General features: G+C 43.9%; 1 protein-coding gene across 8 annotated transcripts in view; it reads right to left on the reverse strand.

Annotated features, from left to right (window-relative positions):
* Nucleotides 1-20082, reverse strand: part of LOC132115292 (membrane-associated guanylate kinase, WW and PDZ domain-containing protein 1-like) — a 219212-nt gene that overhangs the window by 40501 nt on the left and 158629 nt on the right. For all 8 annotated transcript variants that reach the window (XM_059523668.1, XM_059523667.1, XM_059523669.1 and 5 more), the window contains exon 14: nt 1671-1932. In XM_059523668.1, the coding sequence (XP_059379651.1) occupies nt 1671-1932 (262 nt within the window). The remainder of the gene's footprint in view (nt 1-1670; nt 1933-20082) is intronic.

Genomic DNA, 20082 nt, shown 5'->3' on the forward strand with positions numbered 1-20082 from the left:
ATGTCACTAAAACAATTTCCTTGTATGCGCTAGCATACTTGGCAATAAAGCTCTTTCTGATTCTGATTCTGAACAGGACTGACAGGGAAGTGGCACTATGAGTGGGAGCCTTCAGGAGTCACCCAACAATCTGGCACCAAACCGGCCTGTGTGTTCAAGGACATCAACTGCAGTACATCCTCAAATCATACTGGCATAACCTTCAGAACTACAGTCATACACGTTACACATAAAGAATGCTGGGGGTTCAATTTAATGCAATATATGTCATCCGTAGGGCACCAGAATGCAGTGTGCTAACATGGAGTCTTGCTCTTCAAATACTCTATAGTCATGTGTAACTGCTTTTTTCCTGTACCCCAATGTTCATTACAAATTTATTATACTGAATTTACTATAGGTACCGTAAATCACTATGCAAGTAATTGTAAACACTGAAACACAAAGTCATGCAAATCATGCATTTGTGATACTCGATCCCATGATCTTGGCATTACTAACATCATGGCTCTACTGTTTGACATAACTACAGGTTTGTACAACTAGTTTCCTTTGTCCTACACTAATCTTTTCTCTTGTTCTTCTTTTATGCTCTTACCATGTGCCATCAGTTCATCTCTGTTGTTTACCTCAAGCAAGTCTTACTAGCAAACAACTGTTTTGGCTTTGGTTGAAACAGAGCAGTCAACATGGCACATTTTTCATCATTTTCTACTCTCTTCTGTCCAATGCTTCTGGTCCAGCTGGGTGGGGTATGGGACAGCTTTGCTCATTTCAAACACTTGGAAATGTAATCCTCTCTCTTCTAACTGCTCCTCTACCTCATACATAACTGTATCACTGACAACAACTTTGTACCCACATTTCTCTAACCACCCTCCCTACCTTCTCTTGCCTTTGCCAACTACTTCACTGATAAGGTGGCAACCATCAGCAACTAGTTAATTAAACTATATATCCACAGCCAACCTCCACCCACACACATTCCGATCTACTAATTTTGAGGATATTTAGCAATAGACCAAAATTAATCATTAAATCCTTTAATATGCTGACTGGATCTTGATAGCCAGGAAGCTAACCAATAAATGTTTCACTCTGTTTGTCTATGATCAGGAATCTTCAAATATCCCCAAAAATATGCAGGATAAGTTTAAAAGTGCTGTTCAGAGCATCAGTTGGGAGACAGTGCTTTTAGGAAAATCACTGGAAGAATATAGCAAAAGATTCTCAGATAAACTGCAGAGCTTAATTGATTATTTTACATGCAGTCAAAATGTAAGAAGTAAAATAACACAAAAGAACAACATTTCTTGGATCAACATACAAATCTTAAATGTAATGGGAAAAAAATGTTATATGGCCTTAAAATTTGCCATTAAATCTAAAGTAAGCAGAGATAGACATTCTTTTACTATGTTATGGAATTAGGTAGTTAAAGGCGTAGTCAGAATTACAATTCTGTCATCATTTACTTACCCTCGGCACCACTGACTTCCATATTAGTGAAAAAAATAATACTATGGAAGTCAACGGTGCCTACAGTGTTCTACAGAAGAAATAAACTCATACAATTTTGGAACAATTGGAGGGTGAGTAGATAACAGAATTTTCAAACAGTGCCACACACTCAGTCGTAAGATGTGTGGAAATGAAGCCGGACTACTCACCACGGCTCTCGTACATGCTCCTTGACTGTGCCCAGATCTTGAAGGGGTCCGGTTTCTTCTGGATTGTCCCGTTGGCTGCAGAGATGTCAAAGGGGGGAAGGACGGGCAGCGGCTGGGTGGGAGGAGGTGGCAGGGGTGGAGGGCCCCCCAGAGTGTCAGTGGGCACTATGGGCTCCGGGCGGCTGGGCGAGTCTGTGTGTGTGCTCCGGTGACTGCATATGCTGTGCTGAGAGCTGCCTTGACTGTCCTTCCTTTCCAACTTCTGAGAGACAAAGAAATTCATTTACTCTGCATGACTAGTTAACTAAAAAATCTGTAGTCATAATTTATCAATTGTCATGTTATTTCAACCTAGCATTATTTTAATTTTATTAAAACATTTTTTTACAGTGGAACACAAAGGGAGATATCCAAGGCAAATGATATACAGGACCGTGCCACACTTCCAACACTACAATAATATATATATATATATATATATATATATATATATATATATACAGTGGGTACGGAAAGTATTCAGACCCCCTCACTCTTTTTTATATTGCAGACATTTGCTAAAATCATTTAAGTTCATTTTTTTCCTGATTAATGTACACACAGCACCCCATATTGACAGAAAAACACAGAATTGTTGACATTTTTGCAGATTTATTAAAAAAGAAAAACTGAAATATCACATGGTCCTAAGTATTCAGACCCTTTGCTCAGTATTTAGTAGAAGCACCTTTTGATCTAATACAGCCATGAGTCTTTTTGGGAAAGATGCAACAAGTTTTCCACTCCTGGATCTGGGGATCCTCTGCCATTCCTCCTCGCAGATCCTCTCCAGTTCTGTCAGGTGGGATGTAAACGTTGGTGGACAGCCATTTTCATGTCTCTCCAGAGATGCTCGATTGGGTTTAAGTCAGGGCTATTCAAGAACAGTCACGGAGTTGTTGTGAAGCCACTCCTTTGTTATTTTAGCTGTGTGTTTAGGGTCATTGTCTGGTTGGGAGGTGAACCTTTGGCCCAGTCTGAGGTCCTGAGCTCTCTGGAAAAGGTTTTTGTCCAGGATATCCCTGTACTTGGCCGCATTCATCTTTCCCTCGATTGCAACCAGTCGTCCTGTCCCTGCAGCTGAAAACCCCCCCACACCATGCTTCACTGTTGGGACTGTATTGGACAGGTGATGACCAGTGCCGGGTGTTCTCCACACATACCGCTTAGAATCAAGGCCAAAAAGTTCTATCTTGGTCTCATCAGACCAGAGTGCTTCAGCTGTTTTTTTAGCAAACTCCATGGGGGCTTTCATGTGTCTTGCACTGAGGAGAGGCTTCCGTCGGTTCACTCTGCCATAAAGCCCCGACTGGTGGAGGGCTGCAGTGATGGGTGACTTTCTACAACTTTCTCCCATCTCCCGACTGCATCTCTGGAGCTCAGCCACAGTGATCTTTGGGTTCTTCTTTACCTCTCTCACCAAGGCTCTTCTCCCCGATAGCTCAGTTTGGTCGGACGGCCAGCTCTAGGAAGGGTTCTGATCATCCCAAACATCTTCCTTTTAATGATTATGGAGACCACTGTGCTCTTAGGAACCTTAAGTGCAGCAGAAATGTTTTTGTAACCTTGGCCAGATCTGTGCCTTGCCACAATTCTGTCTCTGAGCTCTTCAGGCCGTTCCTTTGACCTCATGATTCTCATTTGCTCTGACCTGCACCGTGAGCTGTAAGCTCTTATATAGACAGGTGTGTGGCTTTCCTAATCAAGTCCAATCAGTATAATCAAACACAGCTGGACTCAAATGAAGGTGTAGAACCATCTCAAGGATGATCAGAAGAAATGGACAGCACCTGAGTTAAATATATGATTGTCACAGCACAGGGTCTGAATACTTAGGACCATGTGATATTTCAGTTTTTCTGCAAAAATGTCAACAATTCTGTGTTTTTCTGTCAATATGGGGTGCTGTGTGTACATTAATGAGGGAAAATAATTACTTAAATGATTTTAGCAAATGGCTGCAATATAACAGAGTGACAAATTTAAGGGGGTCTGAATAATTTCCGTACCCACTGTGTGTATATATATATATATATATATATATATATAAAGAAGTCTCTTCTGCTCACCAAGCCTGAATTTATTTGATCCAAAGAACAGCAAAAGCAGTAATATTGTGAAATATTTTTACTATTTAAAATAACTGTTTTCTATTTGAATATATTTTACAATGTAATTTATTCCTGTAATCAAAGCTTCATTTTCAGCATCATTAATCCAGTCTTCAGTGTCACATCCTTCAGAAATCATTCTAATATGCTGATTTGCTGATTATCAATAGTTAAAACAGATGAGTTATTTTTTTTACAGTATTTGATGAATAGAAGGATCCAAAGATCAGCATTTATGTGAAATAAAAAGGTTTTGCAACATTATACACTATATCATTCAAAAGCTTAGTATAAATTTATTTTTTGGAAAATAATTTATAGAAATTAATACTCTTATTTAGCAAGGACTCTTTAAATTAATCAAAAGTGATGATAAAGACATAATTTTACAAAATATATCTATTTCAGATACATGCTGTTCTTATGAATTTTCTATTCATCAAAGAAACCTGAAAAAATTCTACTCAGCTGTTTTCAACATTATCATAAAAAAATAATAATAATTTTGAGCAGCAAATCAGAATAATTTCTGAAGGATCGTGTGACTGGAGTAATGATGCTTAAAATTCAGCTTTGCAATCTCAATAAATTCGATTTTGAAATGTATTCAAATAGAAAACAGTTTTAAATAGGCCAGTAAAAATATTTCAAAATTTCACTGTTTTGCTGTACTTTGGATCAACTAAATGCAGGCTTGGTGAACAGAAGAGACTTGGATACTATAGGCAACTTAAATATTTCTCTAATTTCTAGCTTTTAATTGGCTTAGAAATCTATAACTGCTGGACAATAACAAATAATAATTTGTTAATATAGTACAAACACTTTTTTTATGACACAATAAGGCAGAATAGTTTCTATACTGTAATAAATGCTATGTCAATTAGCACTGCATTGTTCATATACTTTATTTATCACCTGCTGGAGATGACTTGAAAAACATATGTTGTCACAATCGTATGTTTAATGTCTGCGTTTTTCCAAAAGTTTTTGTTTTTCTGTCCATATTAGGGGACGAATTTCCATGATATTAAAAGTGTGTGTGTGGGGGGGGGGGCACGTCCCCTGTGTCCCCTGCGTAATCTATGCCCCTGGGTAGATGTACACTTTCCATTGACAAAGTGATGTTAGATTTTGGAACAGACACATTTCTATTAATCAGCCACTGCTGCCACTGCTTAATAAGCACCTGATGACAAAAATATGGAATTGCAGATTAATCAGTCTGATTGATATAATGTTCTGATTGTGGATGTGGGATTGAGAGATAGTGGCACTGAAAAAAATATCAGTAATTTGACTGGGTTTGACCTTGAAAGGAAAGATAATATGAAAAGAGAGAAAGAAAAGGAAAAAAAATTGAATTTGGTGCAAGAGATGGAATGGAATTAGAAATGAACAAAAAAGAGGCCATGCCTAAAAATAGACAGTTCACAAACATACACAGTGCAAAAAGTTTGCTGCAAAGCCAATTCTTCTCTTGATCTTACAAATTATTCACATTTTTTATTAGATATTTATAATCTCATTCACCTGACATGATAATTTTTATTAAATGCTACTAACAACTAGATTATTACACTCCCAGGTAAAAACGTGAGCGGTGCTTTTTCATTCTAATGTCACTTCCACAATGTACAGTGTTGTGGGCAGTTGTCAGCACAGCACATATTAATTTAAATAATTATTATCAAACAATAATTTAAACTGCAAAAAAATTAAAAGAAAAAGCAGAAGTGCTTATTGAAAAATGCAAATTAATTCTCTTTTTCACTTTTCACCAGGAATATAGCTATTTCCCTGGAAACCCCAGTAAACAAAGCAGCGCAGCACCTGATTTTGCAACTTGCAGCGCTCATAATTAATCAGTTAAACCATAGCCTTTTCAAATGTAAGCTATATCTCAATTTGCATGTATATTCGTTTTTTTTTTCACCCAAGTATTCTCGTCCTGTCGCATTTCTACTAGTGATCCTTTCCTTCCCGAACTCATCAATGTTGTAGGTTGCCAAGTCCAGGGGACACATGGGTGGTATGTGTGGTAAAGTTGTACAGTATGTGTCGATTGTGTAAGAAAGATGTATTTCATACAAGATCTGGCAACTGGGCAACCCTGGCATTTGTTGTTGTGATAATTCATATAATGAGGTTTGGGCCATACAAATGACAGGAGTTTTATAGGAGGCGGTTGTAGCAAACATATTAAATATTTTTATTAAAAAAATATTTAAACGGGATGACAGTGGGATAGAATGATAAAATACGGGAGAATCCCGGAAAAATGGCAGGGCTGACAGGATAGTATTAACAGACTATCCAAATTTTAATAAAACAATAGGCCTATACCTTTAGAAGTATGGATGTGTCTGTCACTTTAAAGATATGGTTCATTCAAAAATTTAATTAGTCATAATTTACCCAGGCTGTTCTAAACCTGCATAAAGTTCTTTCTTCTGTTGAACACAAAAGAAGATACTCTCAACACGAGCCGAAGGCTGGTCTGCCCTCGCACAAAGTGCCCCAACCCAAGTTGGACGAATCTGTCGAGAGCACCGTTCTTTGAGAAACCTGCTGCAGGGGTACTCCACGACTGATCCAAACAGGGTTCGTCCAAGGTTTCAGGGCTGCCAAACAGGCCTGATTGACCCTGATGCGTAAGCGGCTGTGCCGCCAAGCGTGAGGTGAGACCCGGAGTTTCAGACAGCATTTCAGAGGCCGCATCCGTAGAAGGCCAAGCTGCAAACTGGGGAGGCAGAAACCATCAGCCCTAGCATCCTCTGGAAAAACTTGCAGAAGCCACGAGCTGCTGAATTGCCAGGGCACGCTCTGGCAAGTCTACAGCCCTCATTCAGACCGAGTCGAAGACTGCACCCAGGCACATGACATGTTGGCTGGAGAGCAGTGAGCTCTTGGCAAAATTTACCTTGAGTCCTAGGCACTCCAAATGGCTGAGGAACACAGATCTGTGATGGTCTAGATCGGTTCGCGACTGGGCCAGAGTGAGCCAGTCGTTAAGATAATTCAGAACACGGATTCCCATCTGTCTCAGAGGGGAAAGCACCACGTTCATGCACTTTGTAAAAGTTTGAGGAGCAAGAGACAGCCCGATGGGAAGGATTGTATATTGGTAAGCCATGCCCTCAAACGCGAATCTCAAGAATCATCTGTGATGGGGGGTTATCTGGATGTGAAAGTAAGCAACTTTCAGATCCAGTGAGAAGAACCAGTCCTGGGGGCTCTGTTTCAACGTTAACATCCTGAACTTCCATCTCATGAGGGAGAGATGGGTCTGAAACCACCATCTTTCTTGGGGACGAGGAAATAATTGGCTGTAGAAACCTGATTCGCTTTCTGAGGGGGGAACTATTTCTATGGCTCATTTCCCTAGCAGAGTCATCACTTCAGCAAGGAGGACATGAGCGTCATCCTTCATATATTGTCGGGGGCAACTGTCATATCGCGCGTCCTGTGACAAATCTGCCACATCTGCGCACGGAAGTTATCAGTCTAAATGTTCTGCAAAATCAGTCAACAGTGAAAATCAATAGTAGATTTCATTTAAAGTCCAGCAGTTTAACACTAATATTGGGCATAAACGAACACGTTAAATATAAAGTATTTAAAACAGCTAAGTTCATATATTATGAGTAAAGCTGAATTGAACTACTGCATCAGTCATACAGCGCTCCGGACCATGTGCCTCATGACCAGACTGACGCACTGCCACAGAAACAAGAATCAGATGCAGTCTAACATAACTGTGACATTTAACTCAGTTAGTAAAATATTGCACATATATAGGCCGTTCAGATTACTTGTTAAAGTGCAATGAAATACCTTATATCTGCAGACGATGCATGTCTGTTTGTGGATGGAGACTTTGTAACAGCCAAAACTGCATTTTGCATGCATCACATTACAGTGCGGTGTGCATGACAATAATAATAACAAGGCAGCAGAGCGACTTATCATCCATAGTGGTGCTCACATAGTCCTTCAACATCATCACTTCATAGTGAGTGTTATAAGTTAAGTGATCAGTCTTTAAGAGAAGGACTACGTGAGAACCACTATGGATGTTATTATTTTGTCTTTACTTTATTTGTAAGCCAAGAAAGAGTTAATCTCTCATGTATGAGAAGATCGCGTTGCCATGTAGCAGCCATTAAATGTGTGGGACAGTTATCCAAGTCAAAGCGTTTCATTTACATTTATTCATTTAGCCGACGCTTTTATCCAAAGCGACTTACAATTGCTATATATGTCAGAGGTCGCACGCCTCTGGAGCGACTAGGGATTAAGTGTCTTGCTCAGGGACACATTGGTGTCTCACAGTGGATTCAAACCCGGGTCTCTCACACCAAAGCTATGTGTCCTATCCAATGCGCCAACACCTCCCACCACATATCAACTTCAAAATATGCTGATGACTGTGGAAATATAATCTGACGACATGTTTTTATTGATATCATATACAGATTCTGTAGATAACTAAAGTTTACTCTGCTCTTCTCCCAGTTTACCGGATACTTTATGTGTTTTACGGGAGGAGAGGATGAATGTGCATTGTTGTTAATCCCACAGCTCAGATTCAGGGCGAACTAACATGGCGGCGACCATCACCTGATCAACTAACACGGTCTATATAAAAGTGTTTAAACTACCAAATATATTTACTTGCACATATTTCAGAATCGGAATATCAGATATTTCATAATATAGTGAGCATGTTTTGGGAACATTTTTAATAAAACGGGAAAACTGAAATAGAAGCGATCCATGTGTCATACAGATCTATTTTGGCTGTGTTGTGTCACATGACAAGCATGACGCGTCACCATGGAAACAATAAGGCGATACATTCTAAAATAACGGTTGTCTAAAAAAACTCACGCCGGGGGCTCAGCTAGAATACATTAAACTCAAGTGCGAAATGGTTAAATGTGTGGGACACCAACTCCTCGTTTTCTATTTCTTTCATTTCATGGATTTAACGAGTTAGAGTCAAAGCAGACAACTACAGCGACTACAGGCTCTACTCCTCCTGCGCTCGTGCGTGCGTGGTGTGTGTGTGAGAGAGAGAGAAATGCGGTGCTGAAGTGAAATTGCTGGGCAGTTTGATAGCCAAATTATAATAAGCAGCCTAATAAAAATAAAAATAGTTATTATTATTATAATCGAATACATTAATAGGAAAATGAGCCTAATATCATCTTGATTATCTACAGAGAAATCTGCTTATGTCGATATCTCTGACTATCGTCGATACACAATACCATCATCTATCGGCACAACCCTAGGGCACACTACGACTTGGTCAGCTCATCATGAACTTCAGGGAAGAATGGCGCAGCGTGCTGGTGGGGGACCTGGCGGCATCCCAGCAGGTACCACTCGTCCAGTCAGCTGCATGTTGGCTCTTTAGGTGGAGCCCACTCGAGATCGAGTTCCTCAGCGGCTTTAGAGAGGATGCGGAACAGCTCCGCATCCATTCCAGCTTTGGCGTCGATGGGCTCAAGCGACGGAAGGTGGGCGGGGTCACAATCACAGACCCAATCCTCCGTTTCAGAAGCTGAGAGTGACATGGAGTCATCAAGCGGCCCGTCCTCTGATCCGCCAAAAGAGACGAGGTCACTTGCTTCAGCTGAGGAATGCTGCTTTGGGTGGGAAACAAGGACAGGGGATGGCTCTCTCATGGGAGAGCGTGAGGTACATGGGCGCTGGGTGGGCGTGAGCTCACCCAAGACCGGGCACTGAGCCCCTCTACCCCTATGTCTCTTCCTAGTCGGTTTGCGGGAGGAAGAAGATGGGAGGGCGAGAGAGGCAGGACTGCTTTCATTGAAGAAAGCGATCCGCGAGAGCAAAGGTGTGAGACTCAAGCTCTCGAAGTAAGATCATGAAGTCTCGGTAAAAGACGCCTCAGTGGGGGGTTTGCCCAGGCAAAAGACGCACTCACTGTGGCCGTTGTCGTCATGCAGAGGGGCTCTGCATGTGCCACAGCTTTGAGAACGGCGTTTGTGAGGCTCTTTTAGAGTAGTGAGAACCGCTGGAAATGCTCTTTTAGAAGTGCCGGATGGCGGTAGGAGACTCGCTGAGAAGTGGGAAGCGGGCGACAGTCTGCGAGTTCAGCGATCTCAACTGGTCCGCTGCGGTGCCTCTTCAATGGCAAGAGAGCGTGTTCCAGCAGGCGAAGGCATTTCAGCAAGAAGATCCAGCGAAGAGAAGTCATCGCCACAAGAGGGAGATCTGAAATCCTATGGCATCGAGGAAAAACGCAGTACAAGTGAAGTATCGAAAAGGAACTTCTTTTATGTTCAGCAGAATACATAAATAATTACAGGTTTGGAACAACTTGTGGGCATGTAAACAATGACAGAATTAAAATTTTTGGGTGAAATGTCCCTTTAAGTCAGACAGTCCACCATGAGCAACTGAAAGCTTCTCCACAAACTGCGCATTCATCATTAGTTACTGGACAGACACACTGATAACTTTCCCATTCAGCCCTACATCTGGAAAGTTCTGTTTTCAAAAGGCAGATGTGAGCTCCAGATGTTTTCAACCACGCAGATTTACCGCCTTCTGCACTCATGTGAAAAGGCTGTAATAGCACATGATCTGGGGCCAGTTACATAAACTTTGCCACCAAGTTAAGACTTTGTCTTAAGAACTATTTTGACCAACTAGCAGTTGCCAAGGCGAAATCGGTCCTAATTTTCCAATACAACTAAAACCAATCTACATTTTCATAGCTGAATTAGAAAATTTATGACCAGTCTTGAAAAAAAATATATTAAATGACTTTTTTAAGACTAGTCTAAACAGTTTATGCAACTGGCCCCTGGAGACTACGTCGTAATGAAAACAAAGATGACAAAATCAAAAACATATGAGCTTCTCTAATACTTATTATGAATTTGGTTTATAATTGCTATTAGTATTATAAACAGTGCAAAATAATTATTTGTTTAGTGTTGGCCGTTGTTAAATACAGGACAAATTGCGTTTAGTGTTGATTTGAAATGGGATGCATCATTTTACCTTAAATACGGGACAATTCCTTATTTTAAGGGATGCATTGCAACCCAAATTAACACTTATGTTGGTTTGCATTGAGTTCACAGTTTTAACGTCACAGAAGTCAGTTCATTCTCAGCACATAGAGATTCTTTCACTTAGATATCACACTACAGAGACTGTGACTGTTCCCCGAACAAGAAAATACAAAAAACATCTAAAGCAATTTAAGAGTAACAATTTAATTGAGGTTCAACAAATAAAAAACAGCTGCAATAGGGATAAACAAATGATAAAGCTTGGCTTATTGAATATCAGGTCCCTTTCTACAAAAAGCACTTTGTAAATAATATGATCACTGATCATAATCTAGATGTGCTCTGTTTGACAGAAACCTGGTTAAAACCTGATGATTACATTATTTTAAATGAGTCTATCCCCCAAGATTACTGTTAGAAACATGAGCCGCGTCCAAAAGGCAAGGGGGGAGGTAATGCTTCAATTTATAACAATGTTTTCAGGATTTCTCAGAGGGCAGGTTTCAAGTATAACTCGTTTGAAGTAATGGTGCTTCATATAACATTATCCAGAGAAACAAATGTTAATGATAAATCCCCTGTTATGTTTGTACTGGCTACTGTATACAGGCCACCAGGGCTCCATACAGACTTTATTAAAGAGTTTGGTGATTTTACATCCAAGTTAGTGCTGGCTGCAAATAAAGTTTGAATTGTTGGTGATTTTAATATCCATGTTAATAATGAAAAAGATGCATTGGGATCAGCATTTATAGACATTCTGAACTCTATTGGGGTTAGACAACATGTTTCAGGACCTACTCATTGTCGAAATCATACTCTAAATCTAATACTGTCACATGGAATTGATGTTGAGGGTGTTGAAATTATGCAGCCAAGTGATAATATCTCAGATTATTATTTAGTTTTGTGCAAACTTCATATAGCTAAAACTGTAAATTATACTTCTTGTTACAAGTATGGAAGAACCATCACTTCTACCACAAAAGACTGCTTTGTAAGTTAACTTCCTGATGTATCCAAATTCCTTAGCATATCCAAAACCTCAGAACAACTTGATGATGTAACAGAAACTAAGGACTCTCTCTTTCTAGCATTTTAAATACAGTTGCTCCTTTACGCTTAAGGAAGGTTAAGGAAAACAGTCTGACACCATGGTATAATGAGCACACTCGCACCCTAAAGAAAGCAGCCCGGATAATGGAGCGCAGTTGGAGGAAAACAAGACTAAAGGTATTTCATATTGCTTGGAGGGAGGGTAACTTATCCTACAGAAAACCATTAAAAACTGCTAGATCTGATCACTTTTCATCTCTTTTAGAAGAAAACATAATCCCAGCTATTTATTCAATACAGTGGCTTAATAAGCGAAAAATAAAGCATCATCAAGTGTTGACATTTCCCAACATCACAGCAGTAATGACTTTATGAACTACTTTGCTTCTTAAATCGATACTATTAGAGGTAAAATTGTAACCATGCTGCCGTCAGCTACAGTATTGCATCAAACAGTGCACTATAGACCCCCTGAGGAACAGTTCCACTCATTCTCTACTATAGGAGAGGAAGAATTGTATAAACCTGTTAAATCATCTAAACCAACAACATGTATGTTAGACCCTATTCCATCTAAGCTCCTAAAAGAGGTGCTTTCAGAAGTCATAGATCCTCTTCTGACTATTAATAATTCCTCATTTTCATTAGGATATGTCCCCAAAACCTTCAAACTGGCTGCTATTAAATTAAGCCTCTCATCAAAAAAACACAACTTGACTTATTAATTATAGACCAATCTCAAATCTCCCTTTTCCGTCCAAGATACTAGAGAAGGTAGTATCCTCACAATTATATTCCTTCTTAGAGAAAAATTGTATCTGTGAGGATTTCCAGTCAGGATATAGACCATATCATAGTACTGAGACTTCTCTCCTTAGAGTTACAATTGACCTGCTCTTATCATTTGATCATGGTTGTATCATGGTTGTATGGGGTGGTGTTGGCGCAGTGGACAAGACACATGCCTTTGGTGTGAGAGACCCGGGTTCAAATCCACTGTGAGACACCAATGTGTCCCTGAGCAAGACACTTAACCCCTAGTTGCTCCAGAGGCGTGCAACCTCTGACATATATAGCAATTGTAAGTCACTTTGGATAAAAGCGTCAGCTAAATGTAAATGTATCTCTCTATTAGTGTCACTGCATTTTAGTGCAGTGTTCAATATTATTGACTACAACATTCTATTGTATAGACTAGAACACTTTGTTGGCATTAATGGAAGTGCATTAGGATGTGTAATAACCTAGAACACTGTCTAAGACTTGATGGCTGCTCTGTCAATTCTTTGTCATCAGTTAGGCACCTAGGTGTGCTATTTGATAGCAATCTTTCCTTAGAAAGCCACGTTTCTAGCATTTGTAAAACTGCATTTTTCCATCTCAGAAATATATCTAAATTATGGCCTATGCTCTCAATGTCAAATGCAGAAATGTTAATCCATGTATTTATGACTTCAAGGTTAGATTATTGTAATGCTTTATTGGGTGGTTGTTCTGCACGCTTAATAAACAAACTCCAGTTAGTCCAAAATGCAGCAGCTAGAGTTCTTACTAGAACCAGGAAGTATGACCATATTAGCCCTGTTCTGTCCACACTGCACTGGCTCCCTTATGAAACATATAGATTTTAAAATTTATTTTAGATTTAAAAAATAGTGCTGGACCTGTCTTTGTTTTTTTTTTGTTAAGTTTTAGGTATGTCGTTAGTGGGAGTGTGGTCTTTCCACCTGCGGCTCATCTTCGGGCCTATAAGAACTCCAGCGCAGTGGATCTGCAGGAGCGCACAACGATGAATAAGCTGGTCCTTTTAGTTTTGTTATTTGCGTTAACATTCATGCAGACCTTCAGCTTCCAGTCCTCTCTCATGCATTCTTCACTACTGACGTCCATATACTGACTACTGATTGTTTGGTTATCTTTTGTTTAATATATTCATTTGTTAAATAAATCTTTACTCTTTCCTACTTGTCTGTCTGTGTTGCCCCTCGTTAATCTTGCAACTACGAGCTGGTTGTAACCAATGGGGGCTCGTCGTTCGTTCGATTTTTTTTTATTTTTTTTTTTAAGAGGCACATGGTGTGGTAATTAGTGAAAAAGAATCAGGTGCGCGCAATTTCATATAAACAGCACGCGCACGGGAAAAGGGTGAGAAGCCTCTCCATGAGCTAACACACTGAATCTCCTCTCTCTCTGCCACCAGAAAGCAGCCTGTGACCGGAAGACTTGCCACGAGCACTCCACCGACTCACTTGCACCTGGACCCAAGTGAGAGCACCCTTTTGCACGCCGAAGCACCGTCATCACCCCGCAACCCTTCACTTTTCAATAAAACCCACCCTCTGGGGCTTTACATTTGAGTTTGCTCCTGCCTATTCCTTCCACCCCGCCACACTGGTGGAGAACGCGGGCAATACCGTGGAAGGAATACAAATCTGCGGTTCCCCAGCGATTCACACTCCTTTTTGTTTTTCTTTGTGTTTTTCTCTGCCAGGTGGCTGCTGCTCCCCAAACCTCCAGGATGGAAGAAATACTCCAGCATCTAACGGAGGTCAGCATCCGCCAGCAACAGATAACGGAACACCTAGCCGCTCGAGTGGACCAGACCGAGCGGGAACTCGGCAAGCTGTGGGTTGCACCTGTTCGACGCGTTCCACTGCCCGACCCGCGAGCGAAAGTGTCCCAGCTACTCCCCAAGATGACCGCTGATGACGATATAGAGGCCTTTCTCAAAATGTTCGAAAATACAGCCGCCCAGGAGGGCTGGGAGAGCGATGACTGGGCGCGGTTGGTCGCCCCTCTCCTCACCAGTGAAGCTCAGCGGGCCTTCTTCGCCCTGCCGATGGAAGTGGCAAACAATTACGGCGAGCTCAAAAAGGAAATCCTGTCCCGGCTGGGGCTCTCCTCGGTCTGCACTGCCCAGCACTTCCATGAGTGGGACTATAAACTCCGCCTCCCAGCCCGAGCCCAGGCGGCTGAACTGTGCCGCCTCACACGGCATTGGTTGCTCGCCGGGGGGCCCATGGCTGCCCAAGTTGTAGAACGTGTCGTTGTGGACCGATTCCTCCGGGCCCTTCCCCGGACTCACCGGCAAGCGGTTGGGATGCGGAACCCTACTTCAATAACCGAGCTCGTCGAGGCGGTGGAGCCGGTGGATGCTGCCCAACAACGGGACACCGGGGCGCAGTCGAGGCCGTTTCCCCGGAGGGTGGTCCAGGAGGGCACCTTGCGACCAGTAGCTAGGCCGGCGGCTCCCTCCCCGAAGGACGAACCGATGCCCACCGCGGACCCTGCATCTCCCACGCGGACGTGGTTGGCGGGCTGTATCGTACACCGCGACCTGCCCAAGGGGGCGCCAGAAGCGGAGGTGAAAATTAACGGCCGTCCAGTTCAAGCCCTCCTTGACTCCGGCAGCGCGGTCAGCTTGGGGCAATCTCGCATCCTCACGCCACGTGGAGAAACCAAGGCTACCTGCCCCATCACCTGCGTGCACGGAGACACCCGCCATGTCCCGACCCGGAGAGTGACGATCTCCACCTTCCCGGGCGCCTGGCCACTTGAAGTGGGCGTGCTGAAGGATCTGCCCGTCCCCCTCCTTCTTGGCCGAGACTGTCCGGGGTTCGACCGCCTCCTGGCCGCCGCCGCCGTACAGCCCGCCACCACAAAGGGGAGCCGCCCCAAGAGAAGGCCAGCAAGAGGGACCCGTCAGCAGCCGGCCCTACTGGCCACGGACAGCGGGAGAGATGGTGAGTCCCAGGTCGTTGAAGCGAACCTCTACCATGAGCTGTTCCAACAGGTGAATGGGGAAGGTTCATTTGCCCAAGAACAATGCGAGGATGATCGTCTCTAGCATTGCTGGTCCCAAGTGCGCATGGTGGACGGGAAGAAACTAAAACCGGGGCCCCATCTTCTCCCGCACTTCATCGTCCAAAATGGCCTACTCTACTGTGTCGCACAGCGAAGGGGGGAGGAAAAAACTATATTAGTGGTACCCCGGACGAAGACGGAAACGGTGCTAGAGTTGGCTCACTTGCACCCTCTGGCGGGCCACCTGGGGCCCTAGAATACCACTCACCGGGTTAGGGATCGCTTCCATTGGCCCGGGCTGGAAGCAGAAGTTAAATGTTTCTGCCAGGCTTGCCCAATCTGCCAGAAGACGTCCCCACGGAAACCTCCCCCCAGCCCGCTGATTCCACTACCCATCATTGGGGTGCTCTTCGAGCGCATTGGGATGGACCTCATAGGGCCGTTGCCTAAGTCTGCCCGCGGCCACGAGCACATCTTGGTGATTGTGGACTATGCCACCTGGTACCCCGAAGCCGTGCCCCTCCGTAAGGCTACTGCCAAGACCATCGCCAGCGAGCTCTTCCTGCTCTTTTGCTGGGTGGGCATCCCTGCGGAGATACTGACCAACCAGGGGACCCCCTTCATGTCCCGGCTAATGGCTGACCTGTGCAAACTCCTCCAGGGAAAGCAGCTAAAAACCTCTGTTTACCACCCCCAGACTGACGGCCTTGTGGAACGGTTCAATCAAACCCTCAAGCAAATGCTACGGCGGGTCGTGGCCGAAGACAGACGCGACTGGGACCTCATGCTTCCCTACGCGTTGTTCGGCATTCGAGAGGTCCCTCAGGCGTCCACGGGTTTCTCCACCCTTCAAGCTGCTGTTCGGGCGTCAGCCTTGGGGACTGCTAGATATCGCCAGGGAAGCATGGAAGCAACAGCCGACCCCCCACCGCTCCATCATTGAACATGTGAAGGCGATGAGGGAAAGAATCGACCGGGTCATGCCATTAGTCCGGGAACACCTCACCAGGGCACAGCAAGCACAGCAGTGGCACTATGACCGGGCCGCCCAGCCCCGCGAGTTCCAGCCTGGGGACCGGGTAATGGTCCTCATCCCCAACTCCACCTGCAAGTTCTTGGCCAGCTGGCAGGGCCCGTACACCGTTGCTGAAAAAATCGGGCCCATCACCTACCGAGTCTGCCAGCCGGGGCGGCGGAAACCAGACCAAATCTACCACATCATCCTACTCAAAAGGTGGGTCGGGACCAGAGACCAGCTAGCGGCCCTCGCCACCAGGGACCCGGTCATAGTGGATGTCAACCCGGAGCTGTCGGCGACCCAGAAGACAGAATTGCAACACTTGGTCGGTCAGAACCCAGATGTGTTCTCGTCGGCCCCCGGGTGGACCCACGCGGTCCAACACAAGATCCACACCCCAGCCGGAGTCATCGTCCGGCAACGGCCATACTGTGTCCCAGAGGCTCGTCGGCAGGCTATTGAAGTGGAAAGTCAACAAATGCTGAAGTTAGGGGTAATTGAGCCATCGTACAGCCCTTGGTCCAGCCCTATCATCATGGTCCCCAAGCCCGACAGCACCCTCCGCTTCTGCAATGACTTCCGCCGCCTGAACTAGGTCTCGACGTTCGACGGCTACCCCATGCCTCGAGTGAATGAGCTTCTCGATCACCTGGGAAGGGCCCGCTATATCTCCACCCTGGACCTCACCAAGGTATACTGGCAGGTCCCCCTATCTGAAGCCGCCAAGTCCAAGACCGCCTTCAGTACCCCTGGTGGGCACTGGCAATACCGGACCCTCCCGTTCGGCCTACACGGGCCCTGGCCACGTTCCAACGGATGATGGACCTCTTACTGCGGCCTCACCAGGCCTACGCCGCGGAATACCTGGATGACGTGGTCATCCACTCAGAGCGCAGGTTCAAGAAGGTGAAGAACATCCCATTCTATACATCAGCAGGAAGCTGACCCCGGCCGAAAGGAACTACGCCGCCGTCGAAAAGGAAGCTCTGCCCATCAAGTGGGCAGTCCTGGAGCTGCGGTATTACCTCCTCGGGCGGAAGTTTACTCTCCTCACAGACCACGCGCCCCTCCAGTGGATGGCTCGCGCCAAGGACAGCAACGCCAGGGTAACACGATGGTTCCTCACGCTCCAGGACTTCCACTTCAAAGTGCTTCATCGGGCCGGAGCAGCCAACTCCAACGCCGATGGCCTTTCCCGGATCTGGTCAGCTTATGCAGGTCTGTCACCCACCCACCCCCTTATTCACCCCTGTTAACATCGTATTTTTCCACCAGACCAGGACAACGCTTAGCGGGGGGGAGTGTGACGAGCGTCCTTAGTCCACATCAGCGTCGCCCTGGTAACTCACGAGGAGCACCGGCTCGAGGCTCATCACGGACTGATCACCCGCACCTGCCTCTCATCAGCCGGGCCTCATATAAACAGCATGCGCACGGGAAAAGGGTGAGAAGCCTCTCCACGAGCTAACACACTGAATCTCCTCTCTCTCTGCCACCAGAAAGCAGCCTGTGACCGGAAGACTTGCCACGAGCACACCGACTCACCTGCACCTGGATCCGAGTGAGAGCACCCTTTTGCACGCCGAAGCACGGTCATCACCCCGCAACCCTTCACTTTTCAATAAAACCCACCCTCCGGGGCTTTACATTTGAGTTTGCTCCTGCCTATTCCTTCCACCCCGCCACATATCTTATCGTGTCTAAGGATTGGTAATGACATAGCATCTTTTTTATCAGTTACTTTGTTCGTTTGGAGGTCGGGAGAAATGACTTCGTTAGAGGATTTCGTTAATTCCCCATCAGGAGCAGCGGCAGCACCACAGATCCGCAGTGAACATTACCACAAAAGCCCAAAAGTTGCACACTTCTGCTTTGTAGACCAAAAAAAATCTTTCACCCTCCATTACTAGCAGCAAACTACATTAATGCTAACATTAGGGGTGTGCTCTAATGCTAGTATTTCCTGTCACCCAAGGTTTTTTTCTCCATTCTGTCACCAGTGGAGTTTTGATTCCTTGCCGCTGTCGCCTCTGGCTTGTGTAGTTGGGGACACTTCATTTACAGCGATATCGTTGACTTGATTGCAAATTATTAAATGGTTTAGCTCCTGCGTACCTAACTAGTCTTCTACCACGTTACAATCCATCACGCTCCCACGCTAAGGTCACAAAACGCTGGACTTTTGGTAGTTCCTAGGATAGTAAAGTCCACTAAAGGAGGTAGAGCTTTTTCACATTTGGCTCCCAAACTCTGGAATAGCCTTCCTGATAATGTTCGGGGTTCAGACACACTCTCTCTGTTTAAATCTAGATTAAAAACGCATCTCTTTCGCCAAGCATTCAAATAATGTATCTCTTAAATTGTGAGTGTAGTTGCATCTGATCAAATGTGCATTCTTATTCTTTAGCTTGGGTTAAACTAATTAATTTTACATTGATGGAACAGTAGCTATGCTAATGATGTTGATGTCTCTATTTGTTTATATGTTTTGCCACGAAACTAGGATTTACACAAGCTCCAGTCTGGATCCAGAACACCTGAGAAGAGATGATGCTGACCCTCAGAGGACCCCAGATGATGCTGACCCTGAATCAACAAACAGAACTAACAAATATTGCTACAAGTGTGACTGCATCATATAATAATTGCTGTTAATAATGTTCTTCGTCTGGCTGACTACGTCTTGTATTCATTTTTCTAAATAATCCTGTCATACGTGCACAAACTGACAGTCACCACTTATAAGCTATTACTAAATATTGTAGAAACATAATTTTCTGTAAAGTTGCTTTGTAACGATTTGTATTGTAAAAAGCACTATACAAATAAACTTGAATTGAATTGCACAGATACTATTTAAACTGAACTGAGATGATGACATCACTGAATTCAATGATGAGCTGCCTTTAACTGTCATTTTACATTATTGATTAATGTTGTTCAGTTGCTTTGACACAATCTTTTTTCTTTAAAACTACTTTACATTTTTGATTTTAACAAACTTTTAATTTACACTGAACAAAATTATAAACGCAAGACGTTTGTTTATCCCCCATTTTTCATGAGCTGAACTCAAACTTTTTCTATGTACACAAAGGCCTATTTCTCTCAAATATTGTTCACAAATCTGTCTAAATCTGTGTTAGTGAACACTTCTCCTTTGCCGAGATAATCCATCCACCTCACAAGTGTGCATATCAAGATGCTGATTAGACAGCATGATTATTGCACAGGTGTGCCTTATGCTGGCCACAATAAAAGGGCACTCTAAAATGTGCCGTTTTATCACACAGCACAATGCCACAGATGTCACAAGTTAAAACGTGCAA

This window comes from Carassius carassius, chromosome 34 (genome assembly GCF_963082965.1).
Source record: "Carassius carassius chromosome 34, fCarCar2.1, whole genome shotgun sequence".
NCBI lineage: Eukaryota > Metazoa > Chordata > Actinopteri > Cypriniformes > Cyprinidae > Carassius > Carassius carassius.